Raw genomic sequence first — 21,877 nt, 5'->3', positions numbered from 1 at the left:
ATTTATTAAAGGCATTATTAATTATAATGTTTTTTTGAAACTATCATGTCATAATCATAGCTATTTTAATTTAATTCAAGTTCTGCTCAATATCTCACTATTGCAGTTTTCGGGATTTATTTTAAAATTTTATATTGCAGGCACTTCTAATGTTTAGCATATGTTTAGCATAATGAATGTATAAAATTCACATCCTTGATTACAATTATAATTAAAAAAATGGTAATAAATTCGAAAATAGGTACAACATTTGTAGTTTGTACACATGTACTCGTCATAGGCGTGTTTAGACTTTTGTGGCTAGAGGGGCAGGTAATTATATAATCCAGAGGTTTTCATTTGAGGTTTACATACAAAATTTGTTAATAAAAACAGAGAATAACTTTTTTTCTGAACGGGGTAAAAACTCACTAAAGGCACAACATTTACCGGGAGCAAAGGTCTTGTAATTCCCCACTCCCTCCTAAAACACGCCTATTTCGTGCGCATTATATTATGAACATAATAAGAGGTATTTTTTAATTAACTATCATCGCGTGATTACTATTAACGGTTATTGTTATCGATTATAAAATATTATTTTTGTGCGCGTCAATGTTGTTTCACTCAATATTTGTGCGTGCGTGTTGTTCTCAGAGGATTCTTTATAGGACGTTGAGAAAGTTGACTTTTTTCTGCAAGGCCTTTTGTTGTTCGCCGTCCAAGAGCACGGAATCCGTGATGGGCGAGCTACCCAAGTTCTCCAGCAGTCTCCTGCTTCTAGTCGGCATGTCCGGCAATAATGGCATGGCATGCGGGGGCGTGTATTCACCAACGGCGATCGCAGGCCCAAACTCATCGTAAACGCCCCCGCGCCGTATGTAATCCTCGGCCGCAGCCGCAGCCGCGGTCCGGAATGTGGACGCGATCCGCTCCATGGATCGTTCCTCGGCTATCTTTTCGGCCGCGCGCGCAAACACTAGACACTCGTCCTCGGTCATCGGCCTCCGTCCCGCGTAACAACCACCTGTATGATACATGTATACATACGCCGCCATCTCGTTTACCCGTATTCATCAGATGTGTGTCTGTTTGTATATATATATATATATTTGTATATACATATTTATTTGTGTGCGTGCGTGCGTGTGTGTGTGCGTGTGTGTGTATTTGTGTGCATAGTCATAGAACTACAGGAGTAAACCAGTTGGCTACGACATATTCTGAATGTGAAAAAAAGTTTTCCAACAGTAGATTATATCTTTACGCTCAAGTGCATCATATTGATTATAAAATATGTTTTTATTAGTTTTTATATACATGTTCTCCTCCGATTGAATATCATTATGTAGTCATAATTCAATCCAGTCTAAACTCCGCTTATACCGTGAGCCTAATCATATTTTAATGTTCGCTGAAGTGGTTAGCATATAAAATTGCGTCGTGAAATACAACCATAAATACTTCCCATACGAATGCACTATAACAACAACTCCAATAAGGGTCTTAACTTCATTGAACTAATGTATTTTTATTCCTATTGAGTTTGTTAAAATTTTGTTAATATGTTACATATATACATAGTAATTCAAATTCATAAAACCAATACGTTTTGACATACAGCGTTTTTAAAAGCAAATTCATCGGTTGTTGAGAATTTTTAACCATACTAATAAAAACATTAACTGTGCATTTTAATAAATTGGTTGGTCTTATCAGAGTTGAAATTTTAAATTAAATATTTTTTCGTAATGACGATAACGAAAGTAGTCAAATATAGATCAGTACATAATAACATATTGTTATAATTTTGAAATCATTAAAACTATGAAACTCAAACTAAATTAAAAGTTGACGAAAAGTACCTCAAAATATGTGTTTGTAGCAAAATATATTAACGAACTTAAACAGTAATATAATAAAGCAAGTCCATATATTATATCAGATTTAAAGTGTATAACTTACGGATTTAAAATGTTTACTCGTATATATAGTGTACCAAATGTATTATACTCTTTATGTATGACACATGGTTTGATTTTTTTGTACAACTGATACATTTAATGTTTTTATAAGAACAAGATGCTCTATAATACTTTAAATGAATACAAATTTTATAATTCTTTAAAAATAATAATTCTGTAACGATATCAAACAAATTACTATATGCAACAATTCTGTATATACCTAGTATCCGCCACCCATTTATACATACTAAATACTATTTATTGCATAGGTAACTATTGTAGTTCTATTATTTTTAAACAAAGTGAACGCAGAACAAACATAATGAGTGTTCTTTGCGCACAACCCATAATGATATAAACAAAGTTTAGGGTGGCGGCTTTTTCAAAATGCATCAATACACTATATAGTCTACCACCGTAGATAAAAAATAATGTATTTGGCATCATATAATACATTTTATTATATTTAATTATACCATGGTTTTTAGTACTATCTATAAATACAACACCATTAATATCAAATCGTATAATAATATTATATAATAACAACACAAATTCCTATACTACACTAAATAATAAAAATAAAAAGTAATATATAGCCAAAGTTAATCTTTTCATTTGTTGTAAATTTGTGATGATCAAAAACTAAAGAAATTTAATGCCTTAATCATAATATGATGTATTATATCTATCATCGGAGATGGTATTATTGAGTTTTCTAGATCAAGGCTGGTCAAATCTGATATTTTCCCCGGGCTATATAAAAAATATTTAAAACGAATCAAAAGATTTCGAGTAAGATTTAAACATAAATCTAATAAAATATCATTCACTCTTTTCAATGCATCTCGATAATTAACCATTATTAATTTTCTTCTTAATTTAAAAAATTCAACAATTGCTGTTGATTCATACCAATAAAAATACATTTTATATATACTAAAAATAAACTAACTACAATTTATTTATATTTTTATCATCCAAAGTTATCTATAACAATTCACAAACTGTTATTAATTTATAATAGTTTAAAAATCTATAGTACTATATATCGATACTAAACGACCATTCCTAACACGTTACATAAGCGAAATTTCAAGATGTACTGTGATTATTGGATTATTAGTTATAGTTAAATAATTATTTCTCTAGCTCTCAGATAGATAGTTTATCAGTTATTACATATGAAAAAAATATGTTTATATTATAATATTATACTAAGTAAAAATTTAAGATTTCTCAAAATATATGTATAATTAAAAGATTTATTTTATCTAATCTCAATGTTATTTGTTATTGTTATGTCAGTAATATTTTTAATGTTTATTTAATGGACAATTAACATTTTTAATGATAAAATTGTAGTAGAAGTTTTATGATCAATGTTCATTAATAATATGGAAACAAGTTTCACAAATCGCATTAATTTCATAGTTGAATATGATACAAATGAATATATTTGGGTTTCAAATAAAAAAAAATATGAAGAAAAACAATTTTAGAAAATATTATCGAATAAAATTCAAATAAATGACATAAAATCTAAACGTCAAATACTTTCATGAACTGGATTTGACAGTGACTCGGTAAATCAGGAACTTATCTTAAGAATTCCCAGGCTACTAAGTACTCCAGTACTACAATACGCTGTGGCACCGAACAAAATGTTGAATGGTCCGGTCAATAGTCATTCAATTTACAACCTACATCCTACCCCACGCAAAGATATACTTAAAGGATTAGAAGTTTGCCCCTCCCAATAACGTTTTACCTATTTTAGCGTAAAATTTATCCACTCAAACGTCTTACACGGTAATCATTAAATGGGAAGCGTTATGATTTATAGTTAATTGGATTCATTCGCTCATTACTCGTACACTAATGCACCACGGCACCACTCGCGAACCTAAATATATGGTGTGGTCACGATCGGACCTTTTACCCCGAATTCGGCGCAACTGTTAATGCGAATTATAATAATGTACTTTTAAACTTTTATCCCTGCGCACAGTAAAACATACTGCCAATCAAGCTGACCGAGCAACGTAGTAAGCTTTTAATTGATCTATACACCTAGTGTAGTATGGACAAGCGTTGGTGTCATCAACGAACGCGATGTTTTTATCTTTTTTTTTTTTCGTAGAGCGTGTCGCGTGTTTGTGTGATGGTGCGTGCGTGTGTGTGCGTGTGCGTGCGTGTGTGTGCGTGTGTGTTCGTGTGCGTGTGCGTGCGAAATGTACTTGCGCGCGCGCGTGTGTGCGCGTGCGTACACATGTGCATGTTATGTACCTGCAGCGGATAGCGACGGCAGCATCGAAGAAGAATATTCGTGCTCGGCGTTCTCGCGGATCCGAGCCAAACGCAACAGCTCCTCGTGCAATCGTACGTTGTCCTCGATCTGCCGACGGCGGCGCGCTATCTCGGCCTTGATCCGGGCCTTCTTCTCCTCGCGCTGCAACTCCTCGTCGTGTTCCTCCTCGGCGGCCAGCGAATCGTAATCGCCACCGTAGTCGTCCATGTACTCGCCGTAACCGCCGCCGTAGCCGTCGTCGCCGCTCAGGTACGCGGTCGGGGTGGGCGACGGCGACGGGTCCCACGATCGCGACCGCCGGCTCACCGCGCCGTATTTCATCATTGCCGCGGACGGATTGGCCATCTGCAGGTGTGAGTGATAGTCGTACGAGCGGCGCGGATCCGAGTCGCCACCGTCGCTGTAACGCCGCTGCCGACGGTGCTGACGCCGCACATCCCATCTGGACACGAAATACCCACCGACTCAATGTCTTGCAATTACGGTTTATATATATATATATATGTAATCTGAATAATTATATCAGCGGACAACGGTAAACAACGATATCGTACTTGAATGTAAACTATACGGTATCACGTTTATATACCTCACGGTACTCACCTTTTTTGATCGGCCGAGGTAGAACTCATCGAGTTGACCGTACCACGTCGGTGTCCGTTATGATCGAAAATCGCTGCGGACGAGCCGATGGCAGTCTCGCGCAATGCACCACCCAAATATCCGGAACCACCGCCACCGCTGCCAGTGTCCGGCCAATGTCGCCATGACGTCGTGGACGACGGATCTTCACTACCGCCATAAGACCGGGATCTTGGTCTGGTGGGCAAGAAATCCTGTGGACACAGACAAACGTACATGTCATCGTCCGCTGCCCAATTTTCGAGTATAATGAGCACCGAAGTCGGTATATGGTTATGATAAACGTACAAAAAACATTCGAGATGATTCTCGTTACAACAACCATATAATATTTTGGTCGATCTTACTACAGATATTTTGTTGCAGAAAGATATGTATCCGGGCTAGTTTTTTGTTTTAGTAACGTTTCTACTGGAATTTAATTTTGGCGCTACCGGTTCGCTTAGACTGCGGAAATTGTAAACTTACCGTATTCCTTCCACTGTACCCCCCTCCGAGGACCACGTCGTCCAACATTAACGCAGCCACTGTACCGTCGTCATTCTGCAGTCGCATCAAGTCGTCGTTGTCATACATATCGGACATGTGCTTGGTGCCACTCAATCCTCTAATCAGCCTGCTGCCGCCACTACTGTTTTGCCTCTGCTGCTGGTTCTGATACCAACGTCTTTCCAGGTGATCGGGCCTGTAAAATATAGGTGTATACACAATAGTGATATAAACAGATACACAATAATAGTAAAATTATCAAAAATGCTTAACAATCATAAAAGAAAAAGTTAACCTTTGACTTTCAATACTTTGCTTGTTTGACAAAACATCAGTAATGCGTGTATATGGATGAATTAATAACTTAATTTAAATCTTTAATTATTTATACTCTATATGTTTATATTATTAGATGTAACAGTAATTTTGAGTAAGTGCTTTTTTTTTTTTTAGTTTTTCAATGTTTTATGAAAAAAAAAACACTGAGCCACAGTTAATATAATATACATTACTAGCAGTACTCAAACGGTGTCGCCTAAAAAAATAATTGCAAGTCAAATACCATTTCAATTTTCATTTATATTATTAAACGTAATAACATGTAAAAAAAATTGATACTTATTGCTAATTTTTTTTAATTTTTGAATAGATTTAATTAATAAGGGCATAATCGTGCGCTCGTGTTTGAACATTTTGTAGGTATAAATATGGACGGAGAAAAATATATGAATTATACCAGTATTTTGATAATTAATCAATATAAAAAATGACTTTGTAAACTAATTGGTCGACTTTTTCCGGATTGGGGGCGAAAATGAACAAACAAATTTGATTTGGATGATTCACGTGATAGGGCAACGTAAAATTGACGATGAGAAAAACATTAATCTTCTAGGTCAATTCCAGCAAGTGTTTTTTACTGTGCTTTATTTATAGCCATTTCAAACGCTAATTTAATAGGAAATTGATTACGTTTAAACTGAAAAGTTAAATCTGAGGATATAATTGATATTCTTGGTATTAAAATAGTTTCTCCAGTATCACAGCCCGTTCGTATTATACACTCGACCAATAAACAAATAAATTTCTCAATTTTTTGATTTGTAGACTTGAACCGTAGTAAAGACTGGATGGGCTCGAATTTCTCATTAAAATAACAGGTGACCCTATTTTCAATATCAGTTTATGAGGTGGAAATCTGAGGGCGTAAAAGAGTTAAGAAAATAGACAGTTAAGAAAGTCAGTAAGGAAATGGACTGCATCCTCATTTACGCATAAATGTATAAATACAAGTATATTAAAATTAATATAAGTACTAATATCATTTTTTTTTATTATTTCCGATTATAAGAGTATAATGTATTATCATTTCGTTTTAAATCTATACAATTCTACGGTAGGTTATTATTTTTTAAAAAATTTCAATCTCAAAGACAATCCCAATGCAAGATTTGATGATTAAATAAAATTTCATATTTATAATGTAAATTTATATTTATAAATTCACAACATTATAATAATGGTACCACATTACCATTTTACCACAATATTATGTATATTTATTTCAATAGTTATTTAATTTATCTCGATAGTTGAATATACTTAAATTTGAATCTAATGCATTTCAATATTGGAACCATAGATTCTTTATAAAAAAAAACAAATTAAATTCAAAACTATTAACGTTTAATAATGAACCAAAATCTTAAATAAAAAGTTAAACTATATTTATAAAACTAATTTAAAACCAATAATTATTTCAACGAATAAAAAAACTATTTTTTTTTTACAATAACTAAATATCAGATAACATAATATATTTAAAAATCAAATACAAATACATATAGGTATATGTATTATAATATTTTTATACACAGAATATCGCAATTAAACAATTTTAATTGTGTCACTTAAATAACTCCTAAATTTTTCAACTTAAACAACTATTACCTACTAACTTGAATCTCTGTATGCATACGGGTAAATTTTACTGTGTGATACTAAGTGAAAATATGATATCCAATTGAAAGAATGTAAATTATTCTAAAAGGCTTATGAGTAGTTCACCTCATAAAGTGTTCATATTTCGAAAACAAAAAAATTTTATTACTTATTACATAAATCATAGCAACAATTATAATTTATGTAATAAGGAATGTAAAATTGTTGAATTATGAAAATAATTAATTGAAAATTTATTAAAAATTTCACAGCAACAATTATACTCCCATTATCTCACATGAAATAATTGTATAGGAATCAACATTTTACCGACAGCTAATTTTACCGTTGTAAATCAAACTGGCATTTACTGGACTCATCGCCACATTTAGAATTGGCGCGAAACCATATACATGTACAATGGTTGGGTTTGAAACTTACACGTTACTCGTCGAACACCGGTACAACAGGCTGTTACCGTCGTAAACGCCACCGAGTGATCTGGCCGTGGCAATCGTTCTACCGCCGCTTCGGTAATGTTGCGAGTCCATGGTGCCGAATAGACCGGCATGTCTGCCGGTGGCACCTATACGGCGGTCGATGGACAACGGATAGCCGCCAATGCCAGTATCGTCGTGGTAAGACCATGATGACGTGGACGACCATGGTTTTCTGCCACCACCGTACATGCTTAACGCGGCCGCATTGTTCTGGGGACCAAAGGCACACCGTAAACACAACTGCAGTCTGCAGCGAACACAATAGGTGGTTGCACCACGGGCCAGACTTACCAAAGAATTGGCGGCGGCTGTCGCGGTGGAGCTCCGCAGTAGTCCATGTTGTTGTAGACGTTGTGACGTTGTCTGCCGTTGTTGTGATGTCGGTGCCGTGGCCGTTGTGGCCGACAGCAGATGCCTGAGGTCAGGTGGCAAACAGGCAGCCAGTTCGTCACCGCCAGTGTCCGAAGCGTATTTCCTCGTCAGACCTCCGTACTGTCTGGCCATCGACGGAGTCGTTTCTCCCGTGCTGCTCACCAGGCTCGAACCTAAAATTCGTAAGCACAGAGCGAAACCGTTAAAAAATAAATAAATTCTAATCTTATTGCTACCACATCCTTTATTGTACTACTCAAACTATTATCACTATTAAACAACTATTTACTGACTTATACTATACTATCAACACTATCTACTCTGTTTCTACTACTACTACTACTACGAATACTACAGCTGCAACAACGACAACAACAGCATATTCCACATGTGTGTTAATCATGGTCATCACGTATCATGGTAACACTCTCACATACACCCACACGATCTCGTATACACACAAACATATCCATTCGCGGTTGTTTGCAAAACTATCTCACCCTCTTTATTCTCAAACTCGGGTTTTAGTTTTCGTTGTCGTATATACCATTTTTCTAAATTGCTATCCGTGCTACCACTTTCCTACCAAGTTTAAACGTCAGTTGATGATAGTAAAAAGCGTTTATGGACACATGTGACGGTACGTCACATTCATCCAACTCGTAGATGGTCGAAAACATTCTGGACAGAAGAAACAATATAATACCATATCGAACTAAATCATCGTGTAGTGTAATAATTAAATAAAAAAAAATAACGAATTTAAAATAAAAATATCTAGTAAGAAGGACAGCTACCAGTACTGCATTCGACCAACCACGTACCCCACTATGTAGCAGCAACATAAATGCTTAAAGCAACGTCGTCGGGTCTTTTATACATTTATTACGATTATGATTGGCAAAACATGATATTATCGTAAGTGTTGTACATCTCCAAACTCGATTTTCCACGCCACGCATTATTATTAGACACATACATGCCCGCGCACACCCGTAAAAAAATATGATATGACGACCGAATGTGCCATAAAGCGCGCGGATAAGGGGGGGAGGGGGGTGATAAAAAGGAGATACGGTATACGACGGTGGCGGCGTTGTAGCAGAGGTCCTGTGCTGCTACGTACCATACAATCCGAAACTGGCGGGCACCCCACCGCCGGACCGGTGGTTCTGGTTCTGCAGTTGGTGCAGCTTCGCCGCGGCTGCGGAGTAATGCGGCGGCATGGACCTGTCGGCGGCGGCCGTGGCGTAATGCATCATCGCGCGGTCGTCGTGGCGCCCAACGGTCTACGCGGCGAACCCCTCAACCGAGGCAGTGGTGTGGGCTGCGGTGACGGCCGCCGCAGCGACAAAGGCACCGTCGGTGCGGACGGGACGGAAGCGCGTCGACGTCGCCTGCCCTGCGTCCCGGACGAGCGCACCGGAGGGGCGTCTTTCGTGCCGCCGATCCGACGGCGGTGCGACCGCCGCCCGCTACGGCGGCAGGCATGTGGTCGCGTGCGCGGTAATAAAGTCCGCGCGTCGTTTAATTTTCGCACAGCGTACGAGAAGTGGACGCACGCGGTTCGATACAATATAATGTATACGCGCACGACGGTAACGTTTACTGCAATGACCCCGGCCAAACGTAAACGCGTGTGTTTGTGTACGATTTTGTTTGTGTACGATACACCGCGGTGCTCGGCAGTGGGCTCGACGTGCGGACGTGTTCGCACGACGACGGCAGCGGTACTAGTCGCGGGGCAGCGGTCACTAGTTCGCACACGTACACTAGCGACGAGCGGCTAACGATTTTATTATTCGCGAGTATCCCGCGGGGCGGTTGTGCCACTCTGCCGCGAGCACTTGGAGCGCGTGCGCGCTCACCAGCCGCGTATAATACACGTATGTACGACGGCGACGGGTATAGCGCCTCCTAGTCTGCCGCGACGACGGCGATGATACCGCCTCCTACGCTCTACACCGAACCCGCAACGATGATCAATACCACCTCCTCGGCCACCGTTGCCGATGTCGAATCGCGCGCGGAACCTTTTGACCCTTCTTCCGCGGCACCACCTTCTATCGTTCAGACACCGCCGCCGCCGCCGCCGCCGCCACCGCCGCCGCTTCCGTTACCGCGCCACCTCGTCCGACCCACACCGTTTGTCGTCTTCGTCGTTTGACCTACACGTTCGCGCCGCGCGCCTCTACGACCGCCTGCACGCTCGTACGTTAGAGTACACGTACGTGTGTATACAGCTGCTGGTAACACGCGCGCGCGCACGCGGATAATACACAGCGGTTGTGCGTGATGGTCTTGTGAAACGTTTGTCGGCGGCGTTTATACACACTACGGCCGATGTCGTTATGCTCGTTTACCGTCGTGCCCTAGCGAGGTAGGAGAACACCTTTACGGGCGGCAGATTTAACTCGACGAGGTCTTACCCACTATTACCACGCTCGCTTCGGAGACTCCGATGATTAATTTTTTTTCCTCCCATATCGACTTCCGCCAAAGTGGCGGTGATTAAAATAAAATTGGTTTGAAAAGTATACCATCATCGTTTTGTAATACGTATAACGTAATATGATCGTAGGTATTACAGATATTGTAATCATATACAAAATGTACCTATTTATTCAATTAACTAAATCGTTAACGCGTATACGAACAAACTATTTTGCGTATTTTTATGTATGCACGGGTGGTCATAATACCATCATCACTCGTATAAAATAATAGTTACATTGTGGGCATTTTAATATCAAAATAAATACTAATACGAGACTATTTTGTTAAAATATATATTTATTTTTACTACGGAGGTTTAGGATGTACAAGATTGAAAGTTTTAACAAGCGATTCAGTGATTCTTTGTCTTTATTTTTACGTTACATATTTGATAGTAATGAATAAAATATTCTCAATGGTTATGTAAGAATTTTCGCATCAGAAAAAATGTCTCATTGTTATCACATGTTGTTACCGATGTTTAAAAATGTATGACAAAATTTGATATTGGAATTGATATATCTAACATATTAAAATCATAATAACTTTTAAATTGGCAACATATGCTATTTTAGCATTTTTGTTTTCATGATAAAATAATCAGTACATTTAATAAATAATTCATAAAAAATCAAATCAAAATTTTACTATGTTTTTTAAATATCAATAAATATTTTTATTTCCATCGTTCATTCAAATTTAATAAAAATCCTGATATGCTTAATATTATATTATAGTTCTTATAAATTAAGATAAAAAACTTCTTATTTTTTGGTACTTTAATTTTTCTAATTTTCTTCATAATCTTTTCTTTATTTATTTAGTCTTAAATTGTAATATTTCTATCAAATAAATAAACATATAAAATTATATAAAAAAGTTAAGTATAAAAAATTATATAAAAATAAAATATTATAAATCGTATAATCATATATTATAGGCTATATTGTCACGTGTCTTAATAAATATAATATCTATATCATATTTTTCAACCAAAAAAAATCTCACTTCATTGACATTACGCAATGTGTTAAAAATACCGTATTTTATTTATAAATATAAAATATTAAAGTTTAATATTGTAGTGTTTTTATTTAAATAAAATTATATCAATTAATATCTTAGTTTAAAATGCATTTATTTATAAATTTCAATAGATTTTCTACTTCGGATATTTTTTTTAATTTTAACTACCATATAAGAATATTTTTCATTTTCTTTCTAAGGTATTTCCATGAATATTAAAGTATTCAAAATCAACATACTATTATTAAAATTGGTAACGCCTATGTGGACGTAGCCACAAACGATACTGTAAACGTTTCGATTCAATCTGATAAAAATATATTCAACATTATAAACAGTTTCTATCGTCCTCGAAGCTTTTATTTAACAATATCATGGTGTAACTGTATATTATTAAATCTATGTTTAATTTTTATCAATATTATAATACTATAAGTTAAACCCTTAAACATTTTTATCTCAAAATGTTTTTAAATAATAAAATACAGGAATGAAAGCTGCATGTTTTCATGATAATTTAACTAAAAAAAAATAACTTCTTTGATCCACTATGAATATTAAAGAAATAAAAAAATGCACCTTTCATTTAAAATGTTTATAATTTAGTAAATTCAATTAGGCAAGCATTTTTCTATCATAATCATTTTACTACAAATAATATTCTTATCAAATTAAATAAACTATTTATTTATAGTTGAGTTGTATAATTTTACAGTTCAGTTTTGTCTAATGTATAATATAGAAAAACATCCTGTAAAATCATTTTTATTCATATTTAAATATTTGTATACCATTCGATTGAGCTTATGCTTCATTTATCATATTTCAATATAAAACTATTTATAGTTTTATTTTAATTCTTGGTTCTTCTCCAGAAATATTATATATTTTAATACAGGTACATTCAGAAAATGCGTAGAGTTCTTATCAAATTGATCATGTTCCGTAAATATTTCTTGGCATTATTCTATTATTATTCCATTTTATTTATTGTTATATGATATACTATAAGTTGAAAAATATTTTTTTCACCAATGTAATACAATTTAGCCCTCCTATGTTACGTCGTTACATATATTGACAAAAGTATACTTTCACAATTTATTATAATGTTTAGCATGTGTCTTTGCAAGTATATTTCTATTAGTTTAAGCCAATTTATATTATTAGTCTACATTCTTTATGCAAAATATCATTAATCAAATCATCAAACTATTATCGTCGAAGCGTGTTGTAAATGAAAAATAAAAAACATTAAAGCCACTAAAATACGTTCGCTACGAACATTCAAACTAATAATAACAATCGCTATTGGTTATTGTTATTATTATCGCACTATTTACATGTCACGGCGTTCTTTACGTACCTTGCAGTAGCCCCAAGGCCGATTCCGGTCTCACCGTTGAGGCCAGACCTCCATCTTTCTGAAACCGATATTTTAACAGATTTGTCTCGCTCATGCTGCCAGGCCGATTGGTAGCGAATTTCCCGTAACCAAAACCAATGGACAGGCTGTCCGCGTTCGCAACGTTCCGCGACGAGGAGAACGGCCTGCGTGCCAGACGTGACCACGTTAAACACTTGAACGTTTGAAAAACGTGTTATCTCTCAATATCACTTACTTGAACTTGTCCATCATGGCGCGCACCATGCGCTCGCGGCGCTTTGAGTTCGCGGCTGCTGGCCACTGCACGCCGGCCATTTCCATATCCGGTGGCGGTAAGTCCGGCAATCGTCGTCTACCATCGCGGCCGTTACTGCCTCGCAATGACGACGATCGCATCGAGTCCGGTTCACTTTGTGTGTCCGACGGTGACGCGGTCAAGTCTCTGAGTCCAAGGGTGCCTCCGGTCAATAGCAGCGGGCCTCTGGGTGTACTGACTGGCGTGTTTTGTTGTGGGGGTGTCACTGTGACAGTACAGAAAGAAAAAATGCAACAATAAATCTATAATTAATAAATAGAAAAATAATAATACGTTATATGTTTGTCGAAAGCTTCACGTTTACTTTTGCCATTGGATCTAATTTCATTAGACATTTCATTTTATTGAAAAAAATATATGTCCTGTTGTTTGTACGTTGTTATACACAGTTCATTTTTTAATTCTACGACAAATATTTTTTAATTGTATTGTGAAAAATTATATTATGAACGATAGTATTATGAACTGTGTACACGTAAAAAATAATATATTCAGTTTTTGTCTTCCAAATGATTTTTTTTTATCTCTTAGCAGAAAGAAGTTTATAGGATAGTTCATTTTTATTTCCCAATAAGAATAGATGATTTCGTTAACATGTTTTCAAAATAAATAATATAATCAAGCAGTAAGCAATAACCACAAAGCGCAAATGCGCTTAAATATTTCTTTGAGCATTGTTATCTTATAAAAACATTAAAATAAAATAACTTCTATTGTAGCCTAAGTGTATTTATTTTACACTTCTTTATGTCTTTTACATTTTTATTAGATTGTCTATACTTTTAAAGATAGCTAACTATAGAAAAATTGAAAATTATTTTCTTCATTTTACCTATTAAGGATAATTATTTCTTTCATCTTTGATAATATATTATAAATAGAGCGCGGATTTCTATACAATTAAATATTTTTGGATTTTTGTCAGTTATCTCCACGAATCATCATAATTTGAAGATAAAGGTGAAATTTTGTTTTGCATATTTCTGCATATTTAGAGATTATTGCATATTCTTGCATATCTTGGCAAAATTCAAAATTTATTGCATATTGAAGCGAAAATTTAAATAATCGATTACGACTTAAACTTAATCGCTCTTGCTTTATAAGTCGGTTATTGACATACTACTCGGCACTTGGTTACATCGTTTGTCGTTGTCCGTAAATCGCGAAAATGCCGAAAATAAACGTGTGTCTACCTATAATCTTAATTGCTCTTGCTGTATCAGTCAGTTATCGACGTACCAATATACAACTAAGTTTCGTCGCTTATTGTTGTCCGTAAATTGTAAATATGCCAAAAATAAGGAGTTCAATTTGTAACAAAATTCGCGAATGGATTTCCGCAACAAACACAGACACCGAGGTTTTGACTACTGACGGAAAAATAATATTTTGCAACCCTTGTGGAAAATCTATTGTTTGTGAGAGAAAGTCTCAGGTAGATCAACACATAAAAACAGGTCAGTACATATACAAATATAAATAGATTTTCTTTATTTATTTTCTATATTTTTTTATTTTAATTTTATATTTTATCTGCACATCTGTCTGCACTTAAAAATAAGTTATTAAAACAACAATCACTTACAACTAGTTTTAGATCAAGTTCTACCAATAACATTTTTTTTGAAGATTTATGTTTTGCTATGGTCTCTTCTGATATAATTACTTACACAAGTTAAAAAACGAAGAGTTTCGTAATTTTTTGAATAAATACATCCTATCCCAGATGAAAGCACATTACGAAAAAGCTATGTAAATACATGCAACATGTAAATACAACAATGAATTAAGTTAAAGAAAAAATTAAGCAAAATTTTATATATATTTTTGTAGACAAGACAACTGATGCACGGGACTTATACATTGCAAATTTACTTGTAGGAGTTATGAATAAAAACTTTTCTGAGAAACCATATCTTTTAAAATGTAAACAATTGGAGAAAACAAACAATAAAACGATTACACGATTTGTCAATGACTCCTTAAAATTATTATGGACAGATATGGGAATGGAACGGCGTGTATTACTTTTGTTAATAGACGCGGTGACATATATGATGAAAGCAGGAAATTCTTTAAAGATATTTTATATTAATATGGTATGATCCATGTAACGTTTACTGCTCTTTTTTGTAACCGTTTTGTAGAAAAAGTAAGGGAGTTATTTCCAAAAGTTAATACTTTAACTAATAATGGGAAGAAAATATTTTTAAAAGCTCTTAGTCGAATCTCTATTTTTAAAGAAGAAATAAATGATATCAATTTACCACCTGTTCCAGTTCTTACAAGGTGAGGAATATAGGTACATGCTGCGTTGTATTACGCAGATTATTTTACCAAATATAAAACAGTCATCGAGAAACTGGCAATGGAAGATGAGCAAATTATTAGAAAAGTTTTGGATATAATTGAAGATGGTACTGTTGTCAATGATTTGACATTTATATCTACTCATTTGGCATTTTTAGTGATAGTCATAAAAAAAATGGAAACTCAAAATATGACTTTACATGAAAGCTTTTCAATAATTGACGAAACAAAAGAAAAAATGCATTCTATTCTAGGATCGAAAGGTGCAACACTTACAACAAAATTAAACGAGCTTTCCAACAAAAATGAAGGTCTGAAAATTCTACGAAAAATTAATTCAGTGTTATTAAGCAAAAACGTTCAGCTCGAAGATTTTTATCAAGATCCGACAATACTAAGTTGCTTCAAATATGCCCCAATAACTTCGGTTGACGTCGAACTTTCGTTTTCAGTCTTTAAAAATATGTAAACCGATAAACGACACAGCTTCACAGAAGATAAACTTGAAATGCATGTGATTATTTATTTTAATAATAAATAAAATTTTAATAATAAATTGTTCAGAAAATTCCCTACATTTTTTTTTATTAAGTATTTAAGTAATTAATTAATATAAGTTAATTATATATTTTAAATAAATAAAAAATTCTTGTATATTTTTTACATATTTTCATAATTTTGACTGCATATTTTTTACATATTTTCATGATTTTGACTGCATGTTTTTTGCATATTTTCATGATTTTTATTGCATATTATATGGCATATTTCGATACTTTTAAGTGCATACAAATTTGCACTCTTATTATAAACATTTAAGAATTTACATCTGCTGCAACTTTAATTTATGACAAAAATTTTAATTTCAATTTATAAATTAAATATTTTATAATTTATCTTTTGAAAATATTTAACAAACATTATTTGTTATAATATCTAATTATTTCTTATAATATTTATATTTATGAGAACTAATATTCTATCACTAACTATTTAATGTTTAACATATGAATTTTCAATTTTAATGAAGTCGCAATAATGTATTGATTTTATAGTAAAGTTTTTTACTTTATTTATGATAAATATTACCACATTTTATTAGTAAGAGTTTCAAAACTTTTATGTCAACCAATCATAATAATTCATAATTTTTATTCAACAGTAAAATGCGAATTAACTAATCCTAAAAGTTGATCAGTGGAAATTAAATGTGTTAAATATTTAAATTTTTCCGTTCAAATTATTTTTAATAAAACCATAAGAAATAATGAAATAACGATTGAAGGCAACCAACTTATTTTGAATACAAGTAAATCTAGTTCTAAAATATTAAGAAATTATTTTCTTAGTGTTAGGTCCTGAAACCTTTAATCAACATTTTTTTTTTCAAGTTTATATAGTATTTAAGAACTGCAAATGTAGTTCATATATGTAGTTCTAATATAAAATATCCTTCAAAATATTATTAGGCAATATCAAAGTTCGATTAGGTATTCTATTTCATAAGAGATTGGGTACTATTTAGTAATTGGTTGTTATTATTAAATCAAAAGTACTTGATTGATAAAGTTCCCTATATTATACGTCGTCGTGCTTATTAATACAATGTAATGAAGTGATAAAATTATAAATTTATAAAAATTATTGTTGTATATTCATCTATCCTTGAGAAAATGTTTTCTTGCCATTGTTTAATTTAAAATTAATGCTATAGAATATGTAAAGGTTGCTTATTTTTTTTCTTTAAAATATATTTTTATTAATTAGCTTCCCTTTACTAAGATCATAAAAAATCCGATATTATTGATTTATATTGGATAAATATATTCTTTTTTAATTGTGCTTTATAGTTTGTCATAAGTGGATAATAAATTTGAATTTATAACTAAAATATATTCGATAACTCAATAATATCATATTATACATATTAGTATTTTAAAAATTGTCATCTTGAAGTATAGGAAAGTTTTAATATTCTAAATTAAAATAAAATACTCGATACAAATGTAAATATTTACTGATTATTAATTATAGTTTCAACTTTATCGTTATCCTATAGTACATATATGTGCGTAATATGCATAAATTAAAACAAATACATAAAAAAAATAATAATAAATATAAAAAGCTCTTAAAAAAAGTGCGAATGTTTTATAATGTACTTATGGTAACTGTATTATAAATTAAACATATATTGTAAAAAGCTATGTAAATGTAATTTTCTTTTACTGTGAAGTTTATCGTTTATCACGTTATTGCTTTATTTTTTAATTTATTCCTAAATATTAAAGTGTGTAAATTATGCAAACAGTAGCTCTCACGGTTACCATGTAGATACAATTAGCAATAGACTTTATGATAAAACACTGTACTTACGATGCAAACTAGACGTCTGTGATGTTTGCTGCTGTGGTTGTTGCTGCTGCTGTTGTTGCTGCTGCTGTTGCTGTTGCTGCTGTTGTTGCTGTTGCTGTTGCTGTTGCTGTTGCTGTTGCTGTTGCTGTTGCTGTTGCTGCTGTTGTTGCTGCTGTTGCTGCTGCTGCTGCTGCTGCGGCTGTGACTGTTGCGTCGAGCCCTGATATTTTAATGCGGCCGATACCGTCAAAGGTTTAATTCCGACTTGCTGTTGATCCGCAGTGGCAGCAGAAGAGTTGATTAGTACCGTGGCTCTATTTGTAATAATGCCAGCGTTAGCTGCCAAAGTGTTCGGATGCTGATGTTGCTGCTGTGAATAATTGTTGCCATTAATATAATGTTGCTGCTGTATTGTGGTCGCTAACGGATTGTCAGCACGTTAAAATAAGGTAAACAACAACTGGTTACACTGGTAAATGTGTGGGTAGAAAATTTATCTGCATAAAATAGGATTTTGAGAAAAACTTTCAATATGGTTCTTAAGAATAATGTATATTCCACGTTGTGTTAAATGTCAAAGTTTAATATCGCTAACAATTAAGACTTGAAAGTTGTAGAAGTTACATATTTTTCCATATGCTCTCAATTTATAATGAACCAACCAAGACCTTTGAACTATACAAGGGTTATTTTAAAAATCAAAAATCAATAATGTATATTTTGGATATTTGGACAGTTTCAGGAGAAAAGAGCATATTTTTAAGGTTTTCAAATACATATTATACTAAATGAATAATTTGTAAAAAAAATTGATTTCTTTCTTAACTTGTCTATGATTAAATATCTAATCTGGCATTGAAAAAAGTTGACATTATGCCATATTTATTGCATTCTATTAATTTTATTTAGCGCGTTGTAACTACATGTTTAAAAGTGTATTTTACCTCATGGCTCAACAAACCTAATATTTAATACTTACTTGTACCAACTGCTGTTGTAGTGGTCTAAGCGATGTAGAACTAGGTTCTACCACCATTACATCATTAGTATTATACTTTATTCCACCATTTTGAGTCAGACCTATGGCATTTTGCGTAATACTATTGTCTTCTTTTTGTTGTGATCCCATGATATACTGTTGAGAATTATCACCCATAGCTGATTGCTGTTGTTGTTGATCTTGGTTGGGAAATCTTTGAAATTGTGGCGGCTGGCCTTGTTGAAACGGTTGTTGTTGATATTGTTGCTGAGCCTTTTGCTGTTGTTGTGGTAATTGATTATAGGGATTTTGTTGTTGTTGTTGTTGTGGTTGTTGCTGATATGTGGCGTATTCTGGTTGATAAGGTTGGTACAAAACTTCTTGCTGTTGCTGATATGTTTGCGGTTGGGAGTCGAATCGAGCACTGCCACTGGTATTGCTGTCGTACCCATTGCCGTCCCGTTTGTTGTAGGGTTGTTGTAACGCAATAGTAGTATTCCCGGTACCACTCGACGTGTAATTCGTTTCGGCCTGTAAGTTGTTTGTCATGGAATACTGTTGTTGGCGCTGTTGCCCAACGGCCATTACTTGCTGCTGCTGCTGCTGCTGCTGTCTAGCGATATTTGCCAGTCCAACTCCTACGCCGCCGCTTCCGTACATTACGGCATCTTCCGCCATACCATAAGCATTGTTGACAGGGTGCTGTTGCAGCTGAGAAACGGCCGTTCCCACGTATTGCTGTTGTTGTACAGGCTGTAGCTGTTGATGCGGTCGTTGCTGCAACTGTTGCTGTTGCTGGAGCGGCGGCGACGAGCTGCTGCAGTATAATTGGTACTGTTGGTCCCGAAGGCTCTGACTGATTATGGACTGGGTGCGTCGCAACTGCGTCGTACTTCCGTTCGAAAATCCTTCGACAAAACCTTGCTGCTGATACTGCGACTGTGGCTGCTGTTGCATGGGTTGCTGCTGATACTGCTGTTTTTGTTGTTCGAGTAACGCGTTTTCGCCCGAAACCGACGGAGCTTCGTATTTATTGCTGTTTTCAGTGAATTTACCGCTGCCATTAATCAAAGGAGTTGCCGTCGATCCACTACTATTCATATGAGCTGAAACAAAAGTAAAACAATTAATTATCATTCATTTTTTTCGCATTTTAATTTGTATTAGATAACGTTAAAACCACTATTGAAGGTAATATGGTAAGAAACATGGGAAGGACCTCTAATTGGATATTCCTAAACAAAACAGTATCATAATCATAAGCGAAAATTTTGTATCACGATAAGAACGATACTAACAATTTGTCATACAAACCAATTGACAAGACTATCTAGTTATCAAGATAAACCGCTTTTTTACGGCGCAATGCCGAACAAATTTGTCACTCAACATTGATGGACCAACATCAGTATAAGAAAAATTCTCACAATGTATAAATTAAAATAAATGTTAAGTTTTGAGTTTTCAAGCGATACACAGAATACATACTGAGTTTAATCTACGAATATAATAAATATGGCCCGGAATTATCCGCATTAAAAACATAGGAAATATGCATGCAATTATGTACTGATTATCTTTAAAATATGCTAACAAAAATGCATGTTAATTAAATTAATTTAGTTTAAAAATATGTATAATAAATTAAATAATTAATATGAAATAAACAAATTTATTAAATATCTAGTTGAAATAGTTGAACTATAATAATATTGTATTGAACTGTATGTTGAATTTTAAAACATTTTTATAGTATATTGGGCAATAATTTGTAATATAACATAATAACCCACTTCCAGCCTGTCTGTGATTATAAATTATAAATATATATAAATACAGTATAAAATTCTCATTACCACGATCCTCACCTGGCGCAACGTACTACACTTTGAAATAAGAAATCATTAATTATTATTATAACAAAATTTTACCACTGGCCAACGTCCAATAAATCAGATACGATTCGTACGATTCGAGAGTAAAACGAAGGTTCTATTCACATCCGACGGTTGAACCAGAACGCCGATCGGTTTAATTGTAATTTTATTCGATTAATCGGTTAATTAACTAAAAGTATACAGCATAATACAGGATACATTATATGAATACATTATGTATCACAATAAAAAGTTGAATTAAATGAACAATTTTAAATTTAATTTTCTATTGTTTCTCTCAGCAAATATATCAACAATTTTATTCATATCAATACAGTGAACCCTCGATTAACCGTGTTCACTTTTCCAAATTAATCGTCCTTCGAAATTTTTCGTCTGAAAAGTTTTATTAGGTTAGACAAACGTATTTTTACATTACATACATAATACTCATTAGGTATCGAATAACATAAATGACCTTTCAACGAGAAAAATATGGTTGTATATGTCACAGGTTGAAAAGAGTTATTTAAAACTAATAGAGAGTAATAGAGGTTTTTCAACAATAATATTTATCTAATCGCTTTATAACTAATACATATAGAAAATTTTCAATTCTGTCGAATTTGTTCTATACTATTTATTGTATTTTTAGCATTTGCTATAGCCGTTTCGAAAATAACATTATACAAATTTAATATGCATACAAAATTATACATTTTTTCATAATTCGTTTAATAAAAAGTATTGATTAAACGTGTTTTTCATCCGTGTTACTCTTCTCCATCATTACCCCTGGTAATCGAAGTTCTACTGTATTTGAGACTAGTTCACTTTCAATGTTTAAAATGTATAAGTCAGTGAAACAGTCGTCAGTCATTGAAGAACATAATAATAATTACTTCATAATTAAAAAAGATTTCTCAC

The 21,877-nt window shown here is 33.8% G+C and overlaps 1 protein-coding gene across 1 annotated transcript in view; it reads right to left on the bottom strand.

The window, feature by feature from the left end:
- LOC112688683 (mediator of RNA polymerase II transcription subunit 12-like) overlaps nt 1–21,877 on the bottom strand; it is a 62,707-nt gene continuing 40,830 nt past the window's right edge. The window contains exons 9-19 of the mRNA XM_025562002.1: nt 19,074–20,179; nt 18,301–18,464; nt 18,116–18,150; nt 13,346–13,631; nt 13,090–13,274; nt 8,121–8,374; nt 7,771–8,039; nt 5,368–5,584; nt 4,861–5,093; nt 4,236–4,699; nt 1–1,006 (exon numbers count right to left, since the gene is read on the bottom strand). Coding sequence (XP_025417787.1) covers nt 645–1,006; nt 4,236–4,699; nt 4,861–5,093; nt 5,368–5,584; nt 7,771–8,039; nt 8,121–8,374; nt 13,090–13,274; nt 13,346–13,631; nt 18,116–18,150; nt 18,301–18,464; nt 19,074–20,179 — 3,575 coding nt within the window. The 3' untranslated portion in view covers nt 1–644. The remainder of the gene's footprint in view (nt 1,007–4,235; nt 4,700–4,860; nt 5,094–5,367; nt 5,585–7,770; nt 8,040–8,120; nt 8,375–13,089; nt 13,275–13,345; nt 13,632–18,115; nt 18,151–18,300; nt 18,465–19,073; nt 20,180–21,877) is intronic.

This window comes from Sipha flava, unplaced genomic scaffold (assembly GCF_003268045.1).
Source record: "Sipha flava isolate LNK unplaced genomic scaffold, YSA_version1 3_pilon_pilon, whole genome shotgun sequence".
Taxonomy (NCBI): domain Eukaryota; kingdom Metazoa; phylum Arthropoda; class Insecta; order Hemiptera; family Aphididae; genus Sipha; species Sipha flava.
The sequence above is the reverse complement of the archived record's forward strand: the minus strand, read 5'-3'. Positions and strand labels throughout refer to the sequence as shown.